Source organism: Trichechus manatus, unplaced genomic scaffold (genome assembly GCF_000243295.1).
Source record: "Trichechus manatus latirostris isolate Lorelei unplaced genomic scaffold, TriManLat1.0 scaffold00094, whole genome shotgun sequence".
NCBI classification, from domain to species: domain Eukaryota; kingdom Metazoa; phylum Chordata; class Mammalia; order Sirenia; family Trichechidae; genus Trichechus; species Trichechus manatus.
The window spans coordinates 5,966,446-5,987,418 of NW_004444030.1; the positions used below are offsets into that span (position 1 = coordinate 5,966,446).

At 35.4% G+C, this 20,973-nt stretch overlaps 1 protein-coding gene across 2 annotated transcripts in view; it reads right to left on the reverse strand.

Annotated features, from left to right (window-relative positions):
* Positions 1–20,973, reverse strand: part of RDX (radixin) — an 85,528-nt gene that overhangs the window by 56,470 nt on the left and 8,085 nt on the right. For both annotated transcript variants that reach the window (XM_004382482.2, XM_004382485.3), the window contains exons 2-3: positions 12,400–12,462; positions 6,441–6,524 (exon numbers count right to left, since the gene is read on the reverse strand). In XM_004382482.2, coding sequence (XP_004382539.1) covers positions 6,441–6,524; positions 12,400–12,411 — 96 coding nt within the window. In that variant the 5' untranslated portion in view covers positions 12,412–12,462. The remainder of the gene's footprint in view (positions 1–6,440; positions 6,525–12,399; positions 12,463–20,973) is intronic.

The window sequence follows — 20,973 nt, forward strand, 5'->3', positions numbered from 1 at the left end:
AGAACTTCCAAGAGGAAATCACCAAATCAATACCATTTACAATAGCTTCCCACAAGATAAAATACTGAGGAATAAATCTAACCAGGGATGTAAAAGACCTGTGCAATGAAAACTATAAGACACTACCTGCAAGAAACCAAGAGACCTACATTAAGTGGAAAAACATACCTTGCTCATGGATAGGAAGACTCAACATGATGAAAACATCAATTCTACCCAAAGGAATCTACAGATACAATACAATCCCAATCCAAATTCCAACGGCATTTTTTAATGAGATGGAGAAACAAATCACCAACTTCATATGGAAAGGGAAAGCCCCAGATAAGTAAAGCATTACTCAAGAAGAAGAACAAAGTGGGAGGCCTCATACTACCTAATTTTAGAACCTATTATACCGCCACGGTAATCAAAACAGCCTGGTACTAGTACAACAACAGATACATGGACCAATGGAACAGAATTGAGAATCCAGACAAATTCATTCACCTATCAGCAGCTGACATTGGACAAAGGCCCAAACTCTGTTAATTGGGGAAAAGACAGTCTCTTTTAACAAATGGTGCTGGCATAACTGGATATCAATCTGCAAAAAACTGAAACAAGACCCATACCTCACACCATGCACAAAAACTAACTCAAAACAGATCAAAGATCTAAACATAAAATCTAAAACAATAAATCATGGAAGACAAAATAGGGACAACGCTAGGAGCCCTAATACATGGCATAAACAGAATACAAAACATTACTAACAATGCACAAACAACAGAAGAGAAACTAGATAACTGGGAGCGCCTGAAAAATAAACACTTATGCTCATCAAAAGACTTCACCAAAAGAGTAAAAAGACAACCTATAGACTGGGAAAAAAAATTTGGCTACAACAAATCTGATCAGCATCTAATCTTGAAAATCTATAATATACTGCAAAACCTCGATAACAAAAAGACAAACAACTCAATTAGAAAATGGGCAAAGGACATGAACAGGCACTTTGCCAAAGAAGACATTCAGGTGGGTAATAGACACGTGAGGAAATGCTCACGATCATTAGCCATTAGAGAAATGCAAATCACAACTACAATGAGATACCATTTCACCCCAACAAGGCTAGCATTAACCCAAAAAACACAAAATAATAAATGTTGGAAGGTTGTGGAGAGACTGGAACACTTAATACACTGTAGGTGGGAATGTAAAATGGTACAACTACTTTGGAAATCGATTTGGCGCTTCCTTAAAAAGCTAGAAATAGAAGTACCATATGATCCAGCAATTCAGCTCCTTGAAATATATCCTAGAGAAATAAGAGCCATCACACGAATAGATATATGCACACCCATGTTCACTGCAGCACTGTTCACAATAGCAAAAAGATGGAAACAACTTAGGTGCCCATCAATGGACGAATGGATAAACAAATTATGGTATATTCACACAATGGAATACCACACAACGATAAAGAACAATGATGAATCCGTGAAACATCTTATAACATGGAGGAATCTGGAAGCATTATGCTGAGTGAATTTAGCTAGTCGCAAAAAAGGCAAATATTATATAAGACCACTATTATAAGAACTGAAGAAAAGGTTTAAACACAGAAGAAAACATTCTTTGATGGTTATGAGGGTGGGGAAGGAGAGAGAGGGGAATTCATTAACTAGATAGTAGACAAAAATCTTCTTAGGTGAAGGAAAGGAAAACACACTACATACAGGGGAAGTCAGCACAACTGGACTAAACCAACGCTAAGAAGTTGCCTGAATACAACCAAACACTTCAAGGGACAGAGAAGCAGGGGTGGGGGGGGTCTGCGGACCACGGTTTCAGGGGACATCTAGGTCAATTGGCATAACAAAGTTTATCAAGAAAATGTTCTGCATCCTACTTTGGTGAGTGGCATCTGGGGGTCTTAAAAGCTGGCAGGTGGCCATCCAAGATGTATCAATTGGTCTCAACCCACCTGCAGCAAAGAAGAATGAAGAACGCCAAAGACACAAGGAAAATACTAGACCAAGAGACAAAAGGGCCACATAAACCAGAGACTCCATCAGCCTGAGACCAGAAGAACTAGATGGTGCCTGGCTACTACCAGTGACCGCCCTGACAGGGAACACAACGGAGAGTCCCTAACGGAGCAAGAGAAAAGTGGGGTGCAGAACTCAAATTCTAGTAAAAAGACTACACTTAATGGTCTGACCGAGACTGGAGGGACCCCGGAAGACATGGTCCCTGGGCTCTCTGTTAGCCCAGAACTGAAACTATTCCTGAAGCCACCTCTTTGGATATAGATTAGACTGGACCATAAGACAAAAAATGATACTTGTGAAGACAGTGCTTCTTAGCTCAAGTATATACACGAGACTAAATTGGCAGCTCTTTTCTGGAGGTGAGATGAGAAGGCAAAAAGGGACAGGAGCTGGCTGAATGAACACAGGAAATCTAGGGTGGAAAGGAGGGGTGTGTGCTGTCACATTACAGGGAGAGCAACTAGGGTCACGTAAAACAATGTGTGTATAAATTTCTATATGAGAAACTAACTTGAACTATAAACTTTCACTTAAAGCACAATTTAAAAAAAAATTTAGTTTACATGTGTTCACAAGGAGCCCCACTGGCGAGAAAAGAAAAAGACCAAAATCTAAGAAATTTCTGGAGTTTATGCGATATATATAGACTAACACTGATGGAAACACTGATCAATGCCGAACAGCCAAAGACTTAACGTAGACAAAGGGTATCCTAAATAATTTAATATTGCCAAAGGATAGGCTGTCCCAACCAAGCCACTGAAAATATTCAAGGAGACAACGGCAGACACGGGAAATTTACACAGGTTAAGAGCAGTAGAGAGAAGTGTATCAAGTAGCTGGCCTCAGCTTTTGCCTCCAGGCTTTATGAGATTCACAGTGCTGGCTAAGTAAAAGGGGAATTTGAAACAGTGGACACAAGGTCAAGTCCCTTAACTAACTTTAGACTACCACAACAAACACCAGGAGAATAAGAGAGCTCAACTTTGAAATTCCCTGACAGGCTCTATATTCCCAGTGGTACTTCTCTGGAAGTTTTTGTGTGCTGTCATGACTAGATTTCAACTCATAGCAACCCTACAGGACAGAGTAGGGCTGCTCCATAGGATTTCCTAGGCTGTAATCTTTATGGCAGCAGATTACCAGGTCTTTTCTCCCGTGAAGCTACTGGTGAGTTCAAACTGCTGACGTTTTGGTTAGCAACCAAGCGCTTAACCATTGCACCACTGGGGCTCCTTTTTCCTCTAGAGGTACTCTTAGAAATTTCTGAGCATATACCTTTGTAAGTAAAAAATGCTTGTGCATATAACTACAATATATGTACATTTATATATAAATTATTCACATATACTATTGTGTTTATACATCAAGTACATTACAAAGTCTATATTAAAAAAACACTTGGAAGAGGAGAGATAAAAATATAAACCAGCATATCAATATTTTTTTCTTGCATTCTAATAGATCATCTTGAGTACTCCCTGAGGTATGAATAGTCTCTACTTTAATCCCACAAGTAGAAGCTGGACAAGGAAGAGTCAAGGAAGAGTCACTAGGGAGCAAGCCAAATGACTTTAATCACTCAACGAGAGGCCTCCCCGTCCCCCACATACAGCAGCTGGCCTCAAGCTAACATGATCAGAAGTGGGGGTCTCTGCTACATGTGGACTCAGAGATATGTACTCTCATTTAAGGAGACCTCCTACTTCCAGGTTGGCTCCTGACCTGTTCCTGACCCTACTTACCTGACAGCTCGCCTCACACACTCACCAAACCCAAGATGAAGCCTGCTTTTAGATCCTTGCATTCAGGCTCAAGGGAAGTTGCTAGGAAACAGAACAATGACTAAAGAATTGTTGAGAGTCCAAACAAATAACAATATCCATTAAGCTAGACCTTCATTTACAATATGAAATATGTGTGTGTGTGTGTATATATAGAAATACATATACATAAACTATGCACCAAACACTTTTTTACATAAGATTTTTATATCTATGTTTTTTACATAAGATTCTCATTTAATCTTCCTAACACCTCTCTGAGGGAGTAATGTTATTATCATCCTAATTGTACAGATGAGAAAAATGAAGCAAAAAGAGAGTAAATAATTTGTCCAAGCTCAAACTACAGGTAGGACTCTACTGCAGGCAATATGGTTCCAGAGCCCACACTTTTAAACCACTATAACAAAAGATGTTTCATTTTCCCTGGTATCCAAACTATTCGATGAATATTTTATTTCTCAGTATCTAATACCAAAAGGGCCTAATTGCTGATTGATTCTGGCCACCACAAACATTTTGCTCACTATGAATAACACTTCAATTTGCCATGAAGTACAATAAACACTAACTCCATTCACATTTCTATTCTATGTTTAGAATATAGATAAGACTATATGTTTACAAACAGGAGACCTAAAAGAATCAACAAAAGTGGGTATTACTTCACAAGGTAGACTATATGCAGCTGCTTATAATTTAGCTTTAAAAATGTGCACACACACACCCCACCCCCCAAAAAAAATCTCTTCCGAAAAGACCTTATCAAAGCTTTAAAGTTCATTAATTACCTAATCAGGAGATTAAGTATACTATCTGTCAAGAAAAGAAACAACTTTCCAGGAATTTTTAAATTTCATTTCATCAGGTTTTGGATCACTATGAGAAAGAATGACATCTAACAAAACCAAGATATCTAATACGTCATTTATTGCTATAATGTCAAAAATTCTCTCTTTAAGATCAAGTTAGTCTGACCACAGACCTTTGCTTTCCTGCTCCTACGGAAGTTTATTCTCTTCTAAGCCTCATGCCACACAAGATGTATCACCTTTCTCTCTCCTTTGCAATCATTTCTTCTTACTCACTTGACCTCTTTGCACCAATCTCTTTCCTCTTTTTCTCAATGAAACTTTATTACTTACAACAGTGGTTCTCAACCCTGATTTAGCATTACCTGGGGAGCTTTAAAAAAAAAAAAAAAAAATTACTGATGGTTTAGAGTAGGCCCCAGACAAGTAAATCAGAATCTCTAAAGGTGGTTTCCAAACTGCCCTTTTTATTTAAACTCCACAGGTGATTCTAAAGTGTACTCAAGATTGAGAAAGACAAGATCAGGAGCCCACGTTCCTTAACATGACATATGTGAACCTCCTATTCCGACCTCTGCCTAGCACATCATAAGCCTATGACACCCAACTATTAGCTGTTACTTACAACCTACAAGTCCCTATGCCTTTGCTCTTATTGTCTCCTCTGTCTAGAATCTCCACCCATTCCACTACTTCCTTAACTAATTAATTAATGCCTCCACATGCTTTAAGGTTCTGCTCCAAGATCACCTCTCCAAGGATACTTTCCTCATAACCCTCCACTTCTACCTAGAGGAAATAAAATATCCCTCCTCTGTATTCCCATAAAGGAGCCCTGGTGGTGTAATGATTAAGCACTTGGCTGCTAACTGAAACGTTGGTAGTTCAAACCTACCAGCAGCTCCGTGCGAAAAAGATGTGGCAGTCTGTTTCCATAAAGATTAGACTTGGAAACCCTAGGGGGCAGTTCTACTCTGTCCTACAGGGTCTGTCCTATGAGTTGTAACTGACTCAATGGCAGTGGGTTTGGTTTTTCGTTGGGTATCCTCATAACCATCATCACAATCACACTATTACCTATTTATGTGCCTATCCCTCCTCCCTCTACTTTATGAGTTCACTGAAAAGAAGACCAACGCTTCATTTATCTCTGTAACTCCACAAAGATATGGCTGTCACATAACAGACACCAAATGTTTGCTGAATTAGCAAATCATAATCTTCAAGGTGCTAGATCCAGGTTTCTATTCTACCCAAGCATTACTCCCTACACACGCCTGCCTTTGAGCCTTTGTTTCTTCTGCTACCAGCAATGACCACGTCCTAACATTTCCAGTTATTAAAATTCTATTCATCCTTCAAAGTGCAAATCAAAAGGCTCCTACTACACAGGTAGAGTGATAGTTTCTGCTTCTAAATTCCTATGGCAGTTTAGTTATAATCTTCCCCTAGCACTGACGCAACCTGACTGGCATTGAAGTTATTTTTAATACTATCATCTTTACTAGTAAGTAGACTCAAGGACTATGTAGAATATATTTGTATCCCTTTCAGTTCCCATTACAATGACAGACATAGCAGGTGTTAAATAAATACCTGTTTAATAGTTATATTTTTAAAGTTCTATCCCACAAATTTAGGAATAACAAAGAATAAAGAATATCCTTACAGTTGTTCAAAATATCTAAATAGGCAGTGTAAAAAATTCCCAGTGCTACATTCTTGCATTATTAGTAAAGGTCTAGGAAAACACAGAAAGAACGCCATAGCATCCACACTCTGGTATAGTTCATGTGGTTAAATGATACCTGGTCAAAAAGTTGTTTGCCAGTTGTATTGGGCTGAATAGCAAATTCCAGCTCGGCATCCATTGTAGTGACTCTTACATTGATCTGTAATAAAAACCAAAGGGATTATCAGTAGGAAACAGAATACACCTATTAAGTATTAGGCATGAGAAAATACTTTAATCTGATTTATAAAATAAAGCGGTCTAATATACAAGTAGTAAAGAGCAACTCCAAAATTCTATCTAATATTTTTTTATTAAGATTGATAAAAATTTGATTTTAATCACAGGAAATCTTAAATCTATTTGAAAAAAACAGAGCTTATGAAGTTCTGTGTTTAAAAATATTTACTACCTGACACATACTAAATGCTAGACCATAGGCCTTCCATATTCTCATTTAGCCCTTGCAACTATAGTAGGAGATTTTATGTTCATTTCTATAGAAACTCAAAGAGTTGCCATTACCTGTCAAAGGACACATGGATATCAAACGGCAGAGCAAGTTTTTAAACTGAGCTCCAACTCCAAATTCTTTGAATTCCATTCACTATCTCATATTTTTTTCAACACAAACAACAGATATTACGTTATATTCACACTGCAATATATTACTCTCTTTATAAAAAACATTCAACTATAGGCCATTATTTGCTAAATCGTTTTAAATAATAATTTTCCCATATGAATATCTTTCTAGTTTGATATCTCATCAAGAACTTAACACATCTTAAAAAAATAATTTTTATTCCAGAGTAGCATCTTCACCTAGATTTCACCACGATGTGGTCCAGATCTGTTTAACTGTAACTCTGAACTAGACTTCTTGTTCCCCATATACATCTTACTCATTCTAATAACTACAACTTCTGTACATGGAATACTCTAATGTTAAAAAAAAAGGTGTTTATAATTTTCCCCATAAAAATCATGTAAATCAATTGTTAGACATTTCTTCCCTATATCATTATGGTTTTGCAGCTATTGTACACACAGTGGAATTTCACAGTCCCTAACCCACAACTCTGACATTCTAAAAGCATTTACAACTAAAGTTTATTAGAAAATTTCAAGCTAAAACCTGCTGAAATGATGTAAGGCTATCTGATGAATTAACTTATCCCACTTCATAATGAATATCTGCATATTAATCCATACAAATATTAATGCTTTCGAGGTGATACCCCAGACCATATAACGGCATATGCACATAATATGTTGTCCCTAGGTGGTGCAAAGAGAAGCCCTGGTGGCGAAGTGGTTAAAGTGCTCAGCTACTAACCAAAAGGTTGGTGGTTTGAACCAAGCAGCCACTCTGCAAGGGTGGGGTGGGGTGGCAGTCTGCTTCTATAAAAATTTACAGCTTTGAAAACCCGGAAGTTCTACCCTGCCCTTTAGGGTCGCTATGAGTCAGAATCGACTCGATGGCAGTGGGTTTGGTTTTGGTAGGTGGCGCAAATGGTTTGTGCTCAGCTGCTAACCCCAAGGTTGTTGGTTAGAATCCACCCATTGGTGCCACGAAAGAAGGGCCTGTTGATCTACTTCCATGAAGATCGCAGCCACTGAAAACCCTATGGAGTGCAGTTCTACTCTGCAACGTAAGAGTTCACCATGAGTTCCCATCGACTCAGTGGCAACAGGTTTGGTTTATATTTTATATTTACCTTTCTAAAATCCAAAAAATTCTTAATTTTGAAACTCATCTATCTATAAGGGTTTCAATTATAGGATTTCGAACCTGATAAAGTATTTTTCCTAAATGGTTTTCTGTTTTTGCTTTTGTATAGAAATGCAATTGGTTTTTATACTAATGCTACCACTAGCTCCTTTGCCAATTGTTACAATGGGCCCATTTATATAAACCAGAAGTAGGCAGACTTTTTCTGCAAATATTCAAATAGTAAATATTCTAGTCAAACAGAATCATAGCTGGGCACAAGCCTACCGAGCTACAGTGCATTTTTCAACCTCTCCTGCAATTTGCTGTGTCCATGAGACTAATTTCTCACCAACAGAACGTGAGCAAAGTTGATATAGGGTACTTCTGGGCCAAAGCATAAAAGAGTGAGTGTGCTTCCCAATGCTCTATCTCCTCTTCTTGTTGGCTGGAACTCAGACTATAATAATGCCCTAGGCAAGAGGTTCTCAAATTTCATGGTATGGGGATCCATTTGTCCTCTTAAAAATTACTAAGCACAGAAAAAGTTTTTGTTCATGTGGGTTGATATCTATTGATATTTACCACACTATGAATTAAAACGGAGAAAATTTAAAAATATTTACTAATTCACTTAAATATAATAAACCTATTTTATGTTAACATAAAAAGCATTATGAAAAATGCAAATATTACCCATAAATATAACGTTTAATGAAAAAGTGCTATAAGTCAGCTTTTAAAGCCTTTACATTTGATCCTAACAGTAATTATGTGAGGCAATCAAAACACCTGTAATCAAACCAACTTTATTTTACAATCAAAAAAGTAGGTGTACACTTAAGGGCAATGAGCTTATGTTAATGAGGAGAAACAATTCAGAAAAAAAGGTGAGAAGGTAATCAATGTAATCAATGTCACTGAACTGTACATGTAGAAACTGTAGAGTTGGTATATGTTTTGCTGTGCATATTCAACAACAACAAAATAAATAAAAAATGAAAATAATAATAAAACCCACATGCACACAAAAAGTTTACAAAAGTTGTGATATGACCAATTTAACCACACACACTGTTATGGATTGAATTGTGTCCCCCAAAAATAAGTGTTGTAAATCCTAACCCCTATATCTGTGGTTATAATCCCATTTGAGAATGGGTTGTCTTTGCTATGTTAATGAGATAGGATTAGTGTAGTGTATGTCTTAAGTCAACCTCTTTTGAAATATGAGAGATTTAACAAGCAAGTGAAAGAAGCAAAGATGGGAGAAGAGAGATGCAAAGCCACATGAAGATCTCCCAGTAGCACAAGTTCAAAGAGACAAGGACCTTCCCCCAAAGCCAACAGACAGAAAGCCTTCCAGAGCCAGGACCCTGGATTCAAACTTCTAGCCCCCTAAACTGTGAGAAAATAAATTTCTGTTTGTTAAAGCCACCCATTTGTGGTTATTTCTATTACAGCAGCACTAGATAACTAAGACATATACTAAGTATAAAGCTGGGCCAAAAGGATGTGTAAAATATAGAGACCAAATTAAATTTAAGTTTAGTGTTTTGGAAAAATGGACTTTTTCTTTTTTATTTGCGGTAGTGGGGTGGCTAACTACATCCTGACCTAAAAAGTATAAAGAGGAAAAACTAAACTGCATCACTGACTACAAATATCTTAAAATATTTTCTTCCAGAATTTGTAATACATTAGCAACAAACTTTATTGATATTCAATTGTATATACAGTTTTGACTCCTTACTCTAAGGAACACTAAATAAATGCCTGCCACTCAATAATAGTGGCAAATAGTTTTCCAAAGCAACTGTAAACTTTCATATTCCTACCACCAATATATCAGAGTTACAGTTGCTCCACATCCTTACTGACACTTGCTGTTATCAGTCTTTTTAATTTTGGCCCTTGTAGGGGACATAAAGTGGTACCTCACTGTAGTTTAAATCTGTATTTCCCCGATGACTAAAAACATTAAGGATCTTCTTGTGTGTTTATTGGCTATAAACATAACTTCTTTTGTGAAGTAACTGTTCAAAGCTTTTGCCCATTTTTTAAACTGAGTTGTTTTATGGAGTCGTAACAGAACTTTACATTGCAAGTATTTTCATTTTTTTATCGCTGCCTTCCCCACCCCCCACCCCCGCCCATTGCTGTGGAATCAATTCCGACTCATAGCGACCCTATAAGACAGAGTAGAAATGCCCCACTGCCCCATAAGATTTCCAAGGAGTGGCTGGTGGATTCAAACTGCTGACCTTTTGGTAAGCAGCCTAGCTCTTAACCACTGCTCCACCAGGGCTCTTTTCATAGAGCAGAAGGTCTTAATTTTGATGAAGTCTAATTTTTTCCTTAATGTTTCAAACTTTCTGTGAACTAAGAAATCATCATCTACCCCCAAGGATGCAAAAAATTTTTCTACTGCTTTTTTCTAGAAGGTTCACAATTTATGCTTTTGCATTTAGGTCTCTGATTCATTTAATTTTTGTGTAAGCTGTAAGACAAGGTCAATGTTCATGTTCAACGGGATAACCTGCTGTTCCAAAACTACTTGTTGAAAAGTTTAATTTCCCCATTGAACTTTGTGGCTCTCTTTTCATAAATCTAAAGAATGTATTTGTGTGTGTACGTGTGTGTTGTGTGTGTGTTGGTGTGTAGGTATATTTCTGTTCCATTAATCCTTTTATCTGTTCTTTACCCAATACCACACTGTCTTATTTATGTAACTTCATAGTAAGTATTAAAATCCAGGGGTGTTAAGTTCTCCAACTGTGTTCTTTTTAAATATTGCCTTAGCTATTCCATACATATTTTAATATTTCCATATACATGCTATACTCAGCTGGTCAATTTTTTCTGGTCAAAGAAGTCTACTGAGATTCAACTGACTGGGATGGCATTAAATCTACCAATAAATGTGGAGAGAACTGACATTTCAATATTAAATCTCCAGTCTATAAGCACTGTATATTTTCCCAAATATTTAGGTCTTTAATTTCTCATAGCAAGTTTTCAGGGTAGAGCGCTTGTTCAGCTTCTGCAAAAGTACTAATTATTTTGTTTTTGATGCTACAACAAATAGAATTTTTCTACTTCATTTTTTAAATTTTTGCTACCAGTATATAAAGAATACAATTAATTTTTTAATATAACCTCTGTCCAGTAACCTTGCTAAATTCAATTAGTTCTACTAACTTGTTTTGTAGATTTCTGAGGATTTTTGACATAATCATATCATCATCAAACAGAAAATTTTACTTCTTCCTTTCTGATTTTTATGCATTTTATCTCATTTTATTCTTCTCTCCCTCCAACAATGCATACTTTGTTACCAGCTGGGTCTTTAAATAATTCCAAAGTGATATCCATGCCAGAAAATGCCAATAACTACAGCCAAATCATTTTCTTAAAAGAGGTTACTGGCCAAAAGAAACATTATTGAAAAAATACCCCCGTTTTGTTAGATGAAAAAAAGAAAGGACATTTACCCTAAGACAACAGAAGTAAACCTTAATGAAGGACAACCATATAATTATAAAACTAAGTGATTAAACATATATTCTTAAATAAAAAATCTAAGATTACATATAATATCAGCATAGGTATCACTAGCATCAAAGATAGAATTATGAGAAAATTAATAATGCATTGCTCCTCCTGATCTCTCATTATTTTCGCCTGCTTAACAGTAACAGTTACCATTTACTAAGCACTGATTGTTCATCTAATCCTCACCATACCACCTTGATTAAGGAACTACTTCTATCCCCACGGTATAGATGAGAAAATTAAGAACTGGAGAGACTGAAGTAATTTAACAAAGGTCACTCGGATTAAGTGGCAGATCCAGGATAACAACTAAGACAGTCTGACCCCAGAACCCATGACTACAATGTTACCTACACATCTTTTTCATTGGCCCACCTAATACTGTGTTCTAGCCACCTTAATCTAAAAGAAAATTTAAGAGTTTTTATCCCAACAATTCTACCATAATACATATTTTTCTCTACCATAATATTCTGTCTTGTTCCAAAAAGGACTTTGTTGTTGCTGGGTGCCGTTGAGTTGATTCCAACTCACAGCAATCCTAAAGGACAGAGTAGAACTGCCCTATAGGGTTTCCTAGGCTGTAATCTTTATGGGAGCAGATCATCAGATCATCTCTCCCATGGAGCTGCTGGTGGGTTCGAACTGCTGACCTTTCAACTAGCAGCCTAGCACTTAACCATTGCACCACCAGGACTCCCTGAAAATAATGTAAAGCTACTAATATATTAAGTAAGTACTGTCAAAAGTAATAAAATACACTTACTGGTTTCGGCATTTTGCTTCTCTTTTTGTTAACTTCTTTAAAAATTCTGCACTTTTACGAATTCTGTTAAAGAAAAAGAAGGCATAATTGGTCTATTATCTTTTTACATAAGGCTTTTATTTTAACTATAATTTGTATAATTGTATAATTTGTATAGAATACGATTAAAACATTTTAAAATGAGCATTTAAAGTAATCCGGAGTGCTCTTACTTTATACTACTTTTCAAGGTACCACAACTTTCCTTAAAAAGATTAAAATCTATGATTTAAAATACCACACATCTCAAATAACATAGTGTAAAGCATACTGATTACCTACTAAATGTTTTAATATTATTACAAATAACATGTAGCAAGGACATATGATTGTTAAGGGCTCAAATGCTGTCTCCCTCTAATCGAGTCACGTTCATCCTTGTACCCAGCATGATACACACAAGGACAGTAAAAGTGAGGATAGGTGGATTCAGATTCTAAAGAGCTGACATTAGGAACACATTTTAATCTTTTTTCTGCACTGCCAAAGACAAAAGGCAATTTTCATTAATGAAACTTAAAAATACGTATATTATTTTTTCTTCTTGAAAGTTTGAAAATTCAAATAGAAAAAAATGAGTAGCTTATTCACCTAAAATCAATAAAACAGTCGTATTTCTGTATACTAGCGCCCTACATGCTACTCTCCTGCATGCTAGTGACCTTCACTGATACATTTAGAATTGCTCTTAAGACAAATGTTAAATTCTATCTTCCCCACAAAACAACAGAAGTAAACCTTAATCCAAGAGAATCATCGTACTGTCTTAGGCTAAATATTCTTAGTAAGAAATACCTACCAAAATTGTGGGGTTTTCCTTACAAACCAACCAAAAGACCTAAAATTCTTACTCATTATTAGCTGTCCAGAAGAAATGATTAACATTCCAATTTGAAAACAATAATGAGAAGTACTATATTAGACAGTTACTTAAGAATCAGTTATCTAGGTATTATCTCTGTCAATAAACTTTATTAATTACAGGAGAAGCAACTAAATTAATATACAATTAATTTTGTGTCTTAAAACTATATCATAAAAAAAATAAAGTCCTGATACATACTACAACATGGATGAACCTGGAAACATTATGCTAGATGAAATAAGTCAGTTACAAAAGGACAAATATTGTATGATTCCATTTATATGAAATATCTAGAATAGGCAAATAAACGTGCAGAGAGCAAAGTCTATTAGTGGTTTATCAGGGGCAGAAGGGAGGGGAATAAAGGGAGTCCTTACTCGGGGGCACAGAGCTTCTGTTAAGGTGACAGAAAAATCTGGGAACAGGTAGTGGTGATGGTTGCACAACATGGTGAAAGTGATTAATGTCACTTAACTGGATGTGTAAAAAACTGCTGAAATGGCTAATTTGTTATTGTACATATATATATTCAACACAAAAAAGTTTTTAAGTAGATTAAATATTTTACAACTCAACAAATTTACGAAAAATACTGAACTGTACATTTAAAATGGGTAAAATTTCACAGACTATAAATTATACCTCAATACCCACGAATCAGAATCAACCTGATGGCAAAAGGAAAGTTGTTTAAAATTAAAACACTAGATCAATTACTTTTAAAGATGTAATTAATAAAACTGAAAATTCTCCAAAGTGAAATAAAAACGGTGCATTGAAGTAAGGCTATTTCCCCTAAATTTTACTCAACCACATGCCAAAAAACCTCTCTATAGGGGGAATTTCCTCTTGAGATATTTATCAGACACTCTGTGCTATGAAATTCAGCTGGAGATATTGAACACCTCATTTCTTAACCCTTTCCTAGCCTATTCCCTGTCTCCCTACACTATCTACTTTCATGAACCTAAATGTACTTTAGTCCTATCTTCTAATTCTATACTCTACTTCTTTCCAACAACTATTGGGTCAGTTCAGATTCCTATCACCTCAGGTCTTGCTTAAAACAGCCTCCAGAATGACCTGCTTTACACACCATTTATAAGCTAACAAATCACAAATCTCTTATTTCCGGACTTGCTTGGCCAAACGTAACATGGTCAAAACATTTAAATGCCTTCTCCATCACCAAATCTGCTTTTTGGTAAGTCTTTGCAATTTACATATTTCTAGAACATAGTCCAATTTATGCAAATTATCCAATTTAATGGCACAAAGTTATTCATAGTATTCTTTCATGATTTTTTAAATCTCTACTACATCTGAAGTTATGAGCCACCCCCTTTTCATTCCTAATACAGTTCATTTCTGCCTTCAGTTTGTCTTGGTTAATCTTGCCAAAAGTTTGTCTAGTTTATTTGATCTATTTATTTTCTCTTTTATTAATTTCTGTCCTTATCCTTCTTATTTATTTTTCTTCTCCTTGCCTTGGCTTTGCTAAAGCTTTCTAATCCCTAGAACTGAAAGTTGACCTAAGTAATATCCAATCTTTCTTCTTTTCTAATACATGCATTGAAGTCATGAACTAAATGTGCCCAAATATAAGGCAACTCCAAATATAAAAAATCCTCCTATTTTGTCAGAGAAGATATTTTTAAATAATCTTTTATCATTTGAATATGTAAATAGTCATGTGTATAACGTTTATTTACTAAGCAAATCTAAATGTTAAAAACACACAGCCTCTAAAATATTGATTCAGAAATACCGCTCACTTTATCTCTCACTTCACAGAACACTTTTATTCAAACTCCTCATATATATTAGATATGAATGTCTAAATCAAAACACAGGCCACTTTTTGAATCACACCAGTTTTCCAGATTGCATAAGTACTTCTTGAATCAGCGTTATATTATCACTAACAGTTTTATCCCAAGCTACAACTAATAATCACTGATATAAAATATTAGGGCTTTTTCCCTCCATCTGTTCTATAGGAATATATTTTAATATCCATATTGTAACCACTGGATTTTTTAAGGTTTTTTTTAAATTAGGTGAGCCCTATGAGCTTTCCAAACTCACATGAACTACAGGCATTTTAAGTCAATGTCCCTTTCTTAAACAGTACTTTTGTAAGAGAGAGACGGAGAGAAATCTCCTTTTCTACGGAATATTTTTTGAGGAAAAAACCTTGCCTTATATTTGAAACTAAACTGTATTTCCAAGTATCACTTTAGTACAGTCCTATACAAGTTTTTTATGTAGTTCTTTCACTGTTGTTAAACTCTTATTTCAGTTTCTAATCACGATTTCTAATCATTAAGAATTTTTTAAAAGTTTTCTATAGAAATAGAGGCTTGGAGGGGAGCAGAGTGCTGTCTTTTCATTTATTTCTAAGTTTATTGTACAACAGTCAAAGAATGTGCTCCAGAGGATCACTACTCATTTAGACTTCCTTTATTTTTAGTACTTCATGAGTTTAGTTTATTTTTCTAAAGACTGTTTCAAGTTTAGACAAAAGAATGTATTTTGCACAATACAGGGGAAACCAGCACAACTTGTACAAGGAAAGGTCACGGAAGCTCCAAAGACACATCCAAACTCCCTGAGGGACTGAACTGCTGGGTGGAGGGCTATGGGGACCATGGTCTCGAGGAACATCTAGCTCAACTGGCATAACACAGTTTATAAAGGCAATGTTCTACATTCTACCTTGATGAGTAGCGTCTGGGGTCTTAAAGCCTGTGAGCAGCCATCTAAGATACTCCACTGGTCTCATCCCTTCGGGAGCAAGGGAGAATGAAGAGAACAGGATGCAAGGAAAAGATTAGTCCAAAGGACTAACAGACCACAGCTACCAAGGCCTCCACCAGACTGAGTCCAGTACAGCTAGATGGTGCCCGGCTACCACCACTGACTGCTCTGACCAGGATCACAACAGAGGGTTCCAGACAGAGCTGGAGAAGGATGTAGAACAAAATTCTAACTCACAAAAAAAAGACCAGATTTACTGACCTAAAGGTGACTGGAGAAACCCTGAGAGTATGGCCCCCAGACACCCTGTTAGCTCAGTGGTGAAGTCATTTCCAAGGTTCACAGTTCAGCCTGGGAGTGGACAGCCCCAGGGACAAGGGCCAGAAGGCAGAAGGAGACAAGGAAGCTGGTGATAGGGAACCCAAGGTTGAGTAAGGATAGTGTTGATGTGTTGTGAGGTTGATAACCAGTGTCATAGGACAACATGTGTACTAACTGTTAATTGAGAAACTATTTTGTTCTGTAAGCCTTCATCTTAAGTGAGAATAGCAGCAAAATTGGAAGAGCGTAGTCAATGTCACTGAACTGTGCATGTCGAAATTTTTCAAAGGTGTATTTTTGGTTACGTATATTTTAACCCCCAAAAAAAAGGTCAAGAAAGGAGAGGGTTGAGATGTTTTGGGGTTGTTAACCAATGTCATAAAACAATATGTGTACTACTGTTTCATGAGAAACTATTTGTTCTGTAAGCCTTCACCTGAAGTACAATTAAAAAAAAAAAAAGAAGGTATTTTGTACGTTTATTAAGTTAGATCAAGCAAGATCATGTTTTTAACATTTTGCTCATAGACGCTATCATTACTCATTTTAGTCTACTTAACCGATCTGGGAGAAGTGTATTAAATTTTCCCAATTATGAATGTGGATGTTATTTTCATCTTGTAAATTGTCAGCTTCTAATTTACGTGTTTTTAGGCTATGCTATTAGGTGAGTACAGGTTTAGAACTGTTGTATCGTCCCACTTAAAGTACCATTTTTCATTAGGTAATAATTGCATACAGAATTCTAAGCTGACCATTATTCTATCAGCATTTTGAAGACATATCAGCATTTTGAAGACATTTCATTTTCTTCTGGCATCTGTTATTGATGATGAGATATCTGCTATAACCCAACTCATTTCTTTGAGGCAATCTGCCTTTGCTCTCTGGTTTCCTTTAGGAGTTTTTATTTTCTTTCATGTACTTGAAATTTGCTTTTATTTATCTTGCTCAGGATTTGGTAAGCTTCCTTATTCTAAAGACTCGCACTTTCCTTAAATTCTGAAAAAAAATTCACCACTGCCTCTTTCCCATTCTCTTCTTATTCAGAAATTCTTATTAGATATATATTGGATATTTTATTCTCTAATCCATGCCTATTTTTTCATATGTTCTGTCTATTTCTCTCGTGCAACATTCCTCCAATCACTAATTCCCTACAGTCGTTTCTAATCTGCTGTTTCACCCATCCACTAGATGAAAATTTCAGTGATTCATTTTTATTTCTAGAAATTCTATTTTGGCTTTTTGGTTTTTTAAATAATGCTGTGTTCATTCATAATTTGTTCTGAGTCTTCCTTTTATCCCTATATTTATTCTACAACTGTATGAAATTATTCTATTTTCCAATTCATTATGGCTTGTTTCTTTTCGAAATGTCCTACAAGCCTAACTGATCTATATGAATTGCTGGGAAGTGGAGGGCCTAACAAAAGCCTTAGCAAATAAGGATATGATTCACTTCTAAATGAAGTTCCTAAAAAATATGTATTTTCAAATCAGTTTTATCTCTGAAAAATCAAGTCAGTCTTCACCCTATTTCAATTAATTATAAATTATCTGAGAGAAATAATGACGCCTTGTCTCCAGACTAAGTCAGACTAGGATGAAAGGCCTGGTGATCTACTTCCAATAATCAGTCAATGAAAACCCTATAGCTCACAATGGTTGGATCCTGTGGAGCACGGGATTTCCATGAGTCAGAAGACAACGCAACACAGCAGCTAACAACAACCATCTCCTTATTTACCAATCACACATAAAGTGATTACTTAGCAAAACTACCTTATACTGATAGAGTACTTCATAGCTTTCAATGTTTGTTCTTATACGTTATTTAATTTTTCCACTAACAATAAAAAACCGAATGGTCGAACTAACAAGTCTTTTGACTCCTAGAGTCCAGAGCTCTACCACACCAACCTGTGTCTCTCTTTTTGATATTAAAAAGTGCAAATAATTTCATTTATAGAAATCTACTCAAAGAAAATAATAACAAATGTGTACAATGGTATACAAAGATTCTAAACACAGTGCTATTTATAAGTGTACATGTAATGTTGGGAGTTTAGCTAAGTGAATCACGGCATGTCCGCAGGCTCTGCTAGACCATAATACAGCCAATAAAAATGTTACAGAAAAATATTAAGACATGGCAAAATATTCACAAACTATTAAGTGGAAAGACAGGTTATAAACCATACGTACAGTAACATCATATTTCTTTTTTTAAAGTGTATGAAAAAACAAGACTAGAATAACAATATGCCAAAATATTAAGTCTCAAGGAATTTGAATGAGTCTGTAAATTTCTAAAATGAAAACACAGAACTCCTGTAATAAGATAAACTAATTTCTTAAAATAAAAAAGCAAAATCATTTTAACTAAATAAACTGAAGTTGGAACTATACCTTCACTCTACCATTTAATAAAATCTAAGTAGGTTAATCCATTTTTAAGAAGAGACTAAAAAATAATTTTAATTTTTGGAGAAGAAACATAATATGACTAAGGAGGATTTATAGGTTCTGATAAAAACAGATAAATGTATTTTAATTTAAAATACCTACACAAGTAGAATAAAATAAATATCAAAATAAAATAGAATAGAAAAATATGCAATAACCCCAACAAAAGGCTATCATGCAAAATAAATAATTAAATATATAAAAGCATCACTCAGACCCTACTAAGTGGTTAAACGAGAAAACTCTGCACAAATCTCTATGTAAAAAATGAACAATCATGCTCCTTATTAAATCCATAAACTGACAGAGCTTTAAGGTATGATTATATACTCACTGAACTAGCAAAATAATAATGACACATGCCAGTGCTGATGGACACTACGCTGGCAAACACATAGATAAATATTTCTGGCAGCAATATTGGCCCCACGTTTCTAGAGAATAAGCTGCCAGTATATAACAAAAACTACAAAGCTATTTTGAATGAAAACTCAGCTTCTAGAATAAACCCCCAAGGAAATAAACAAATACAAAAGAAACTAATCTGTACCAGGACATTCTCAGCAGCATTCTTTATAACAGCCAATGTTTAAAATCACAATTAAAGAAATGCTGAAGCTATGTGATAACATGAAGACTATTACAGGTTTTTTTCCTTTTCTTTTTTTAATAGTATGAGACAAATTGTCAACATTTACGTTATGGATAGGTGAAAATGCAGAATGTGTAATCACCCATTACATCTAGGTAAAAATACAGGTATAGTTACAAAGGATACTGGATATATGGAATTGAGCATTTAATATTAAACAGTCTTATTGTTGTTAAGTTCCTAATTTAAAAAAATCAGAGATGAGAATTTCAAAACCTATTTCACTAAAAATTTTGTTTATATATTTAGTACCTTATATAATACATGTAAGGATTCTGCCTTAAATTTTTTAAGACAAAGTTGTGTATAATTTTAATTAAAAACTAAGTTTACCAATTTAGTGATTACTGAAGAAAAAACCTATTACAACCTCAGTGAAACAATTCTAGTGTAAATCTTCTATGATTGTATTAGTCAGTTTTTTCTTGAAACCAGCATACGTTAGTAGCAGAATAGACAATTTAATTTTTATTAAATTGAAAATTAATAACTAAATTTAAAAACAAACCTAGGTATATCGTTATTAGATCCATTGGTGGATGTTGTTATTTAAAACATTAATAAAGAAGCCATGTCCTGGGGCTCAACCTATAATTAATCCATCTTGAAAACCAACCTTGTTTTCAGTGCCTTCCTTTCTTCTCTAAAATGATAATAAATATTACACTTCTGAAAGGTCACTGCCTCGAAAACTCTGAGTTCTACTCTGCACACATGGGGTTGCCATTAGTTGGAATTGACTCGAAGGCCACTAACAAAAACAACAAAGCAATGTATATAAAAGATATATAATGATAATCAACTCTTCTTCCCTCATAATACGTAAGTATTGAGAAGAAATTACTTCCTCCTCCCCTCTTTCTAAATTTCTTGAAGTGGTCTCATCCTGCCTCTTTTCCATACTGACACCCACAGAAGCAAAGAAGTGCATGCAACAGTGCAGCTACACACCAGCAAGGAGTCTTGGAATGCTGCAAGTATACATGTCTCCCATTTCCAGAAAATTATGTGCATGAATATGTACTCAAAACACAGTGCCACATTGTAAAGACAAAACATTCATACAAAACATTGTCTTCTCTGTCCATTAACTCTGAGGGTGGCTCTAAAAACAACCTACTCTCTACCTTATACAATGGAAAAACAGCCTCATGCTTAACACAGTGAGCTCTACTGAACAAACAGAAAGCTCTCCCACTTGTCAGGTGGTAAAACAGGTATTATTAAGTCTAGTCCATACCGGGCCTACACTGATGCTTCAATAATTTATACTAGGTTGCCTAAATTTTTTAAGATAATCTTCTCCCAAGCCTATGTGTAATATTTTTTCGTTTTTTTTTTTGAGACTTAGTAATAATCTCTGAACACAACTGTGGTCTCCCACAGATAAAAAATTTACAAAACTCCTCTGTTAAATTACGGGGGAACTGGGAAGAAGTATAACAAAGTGAAGAAGTGTAAAACTGAG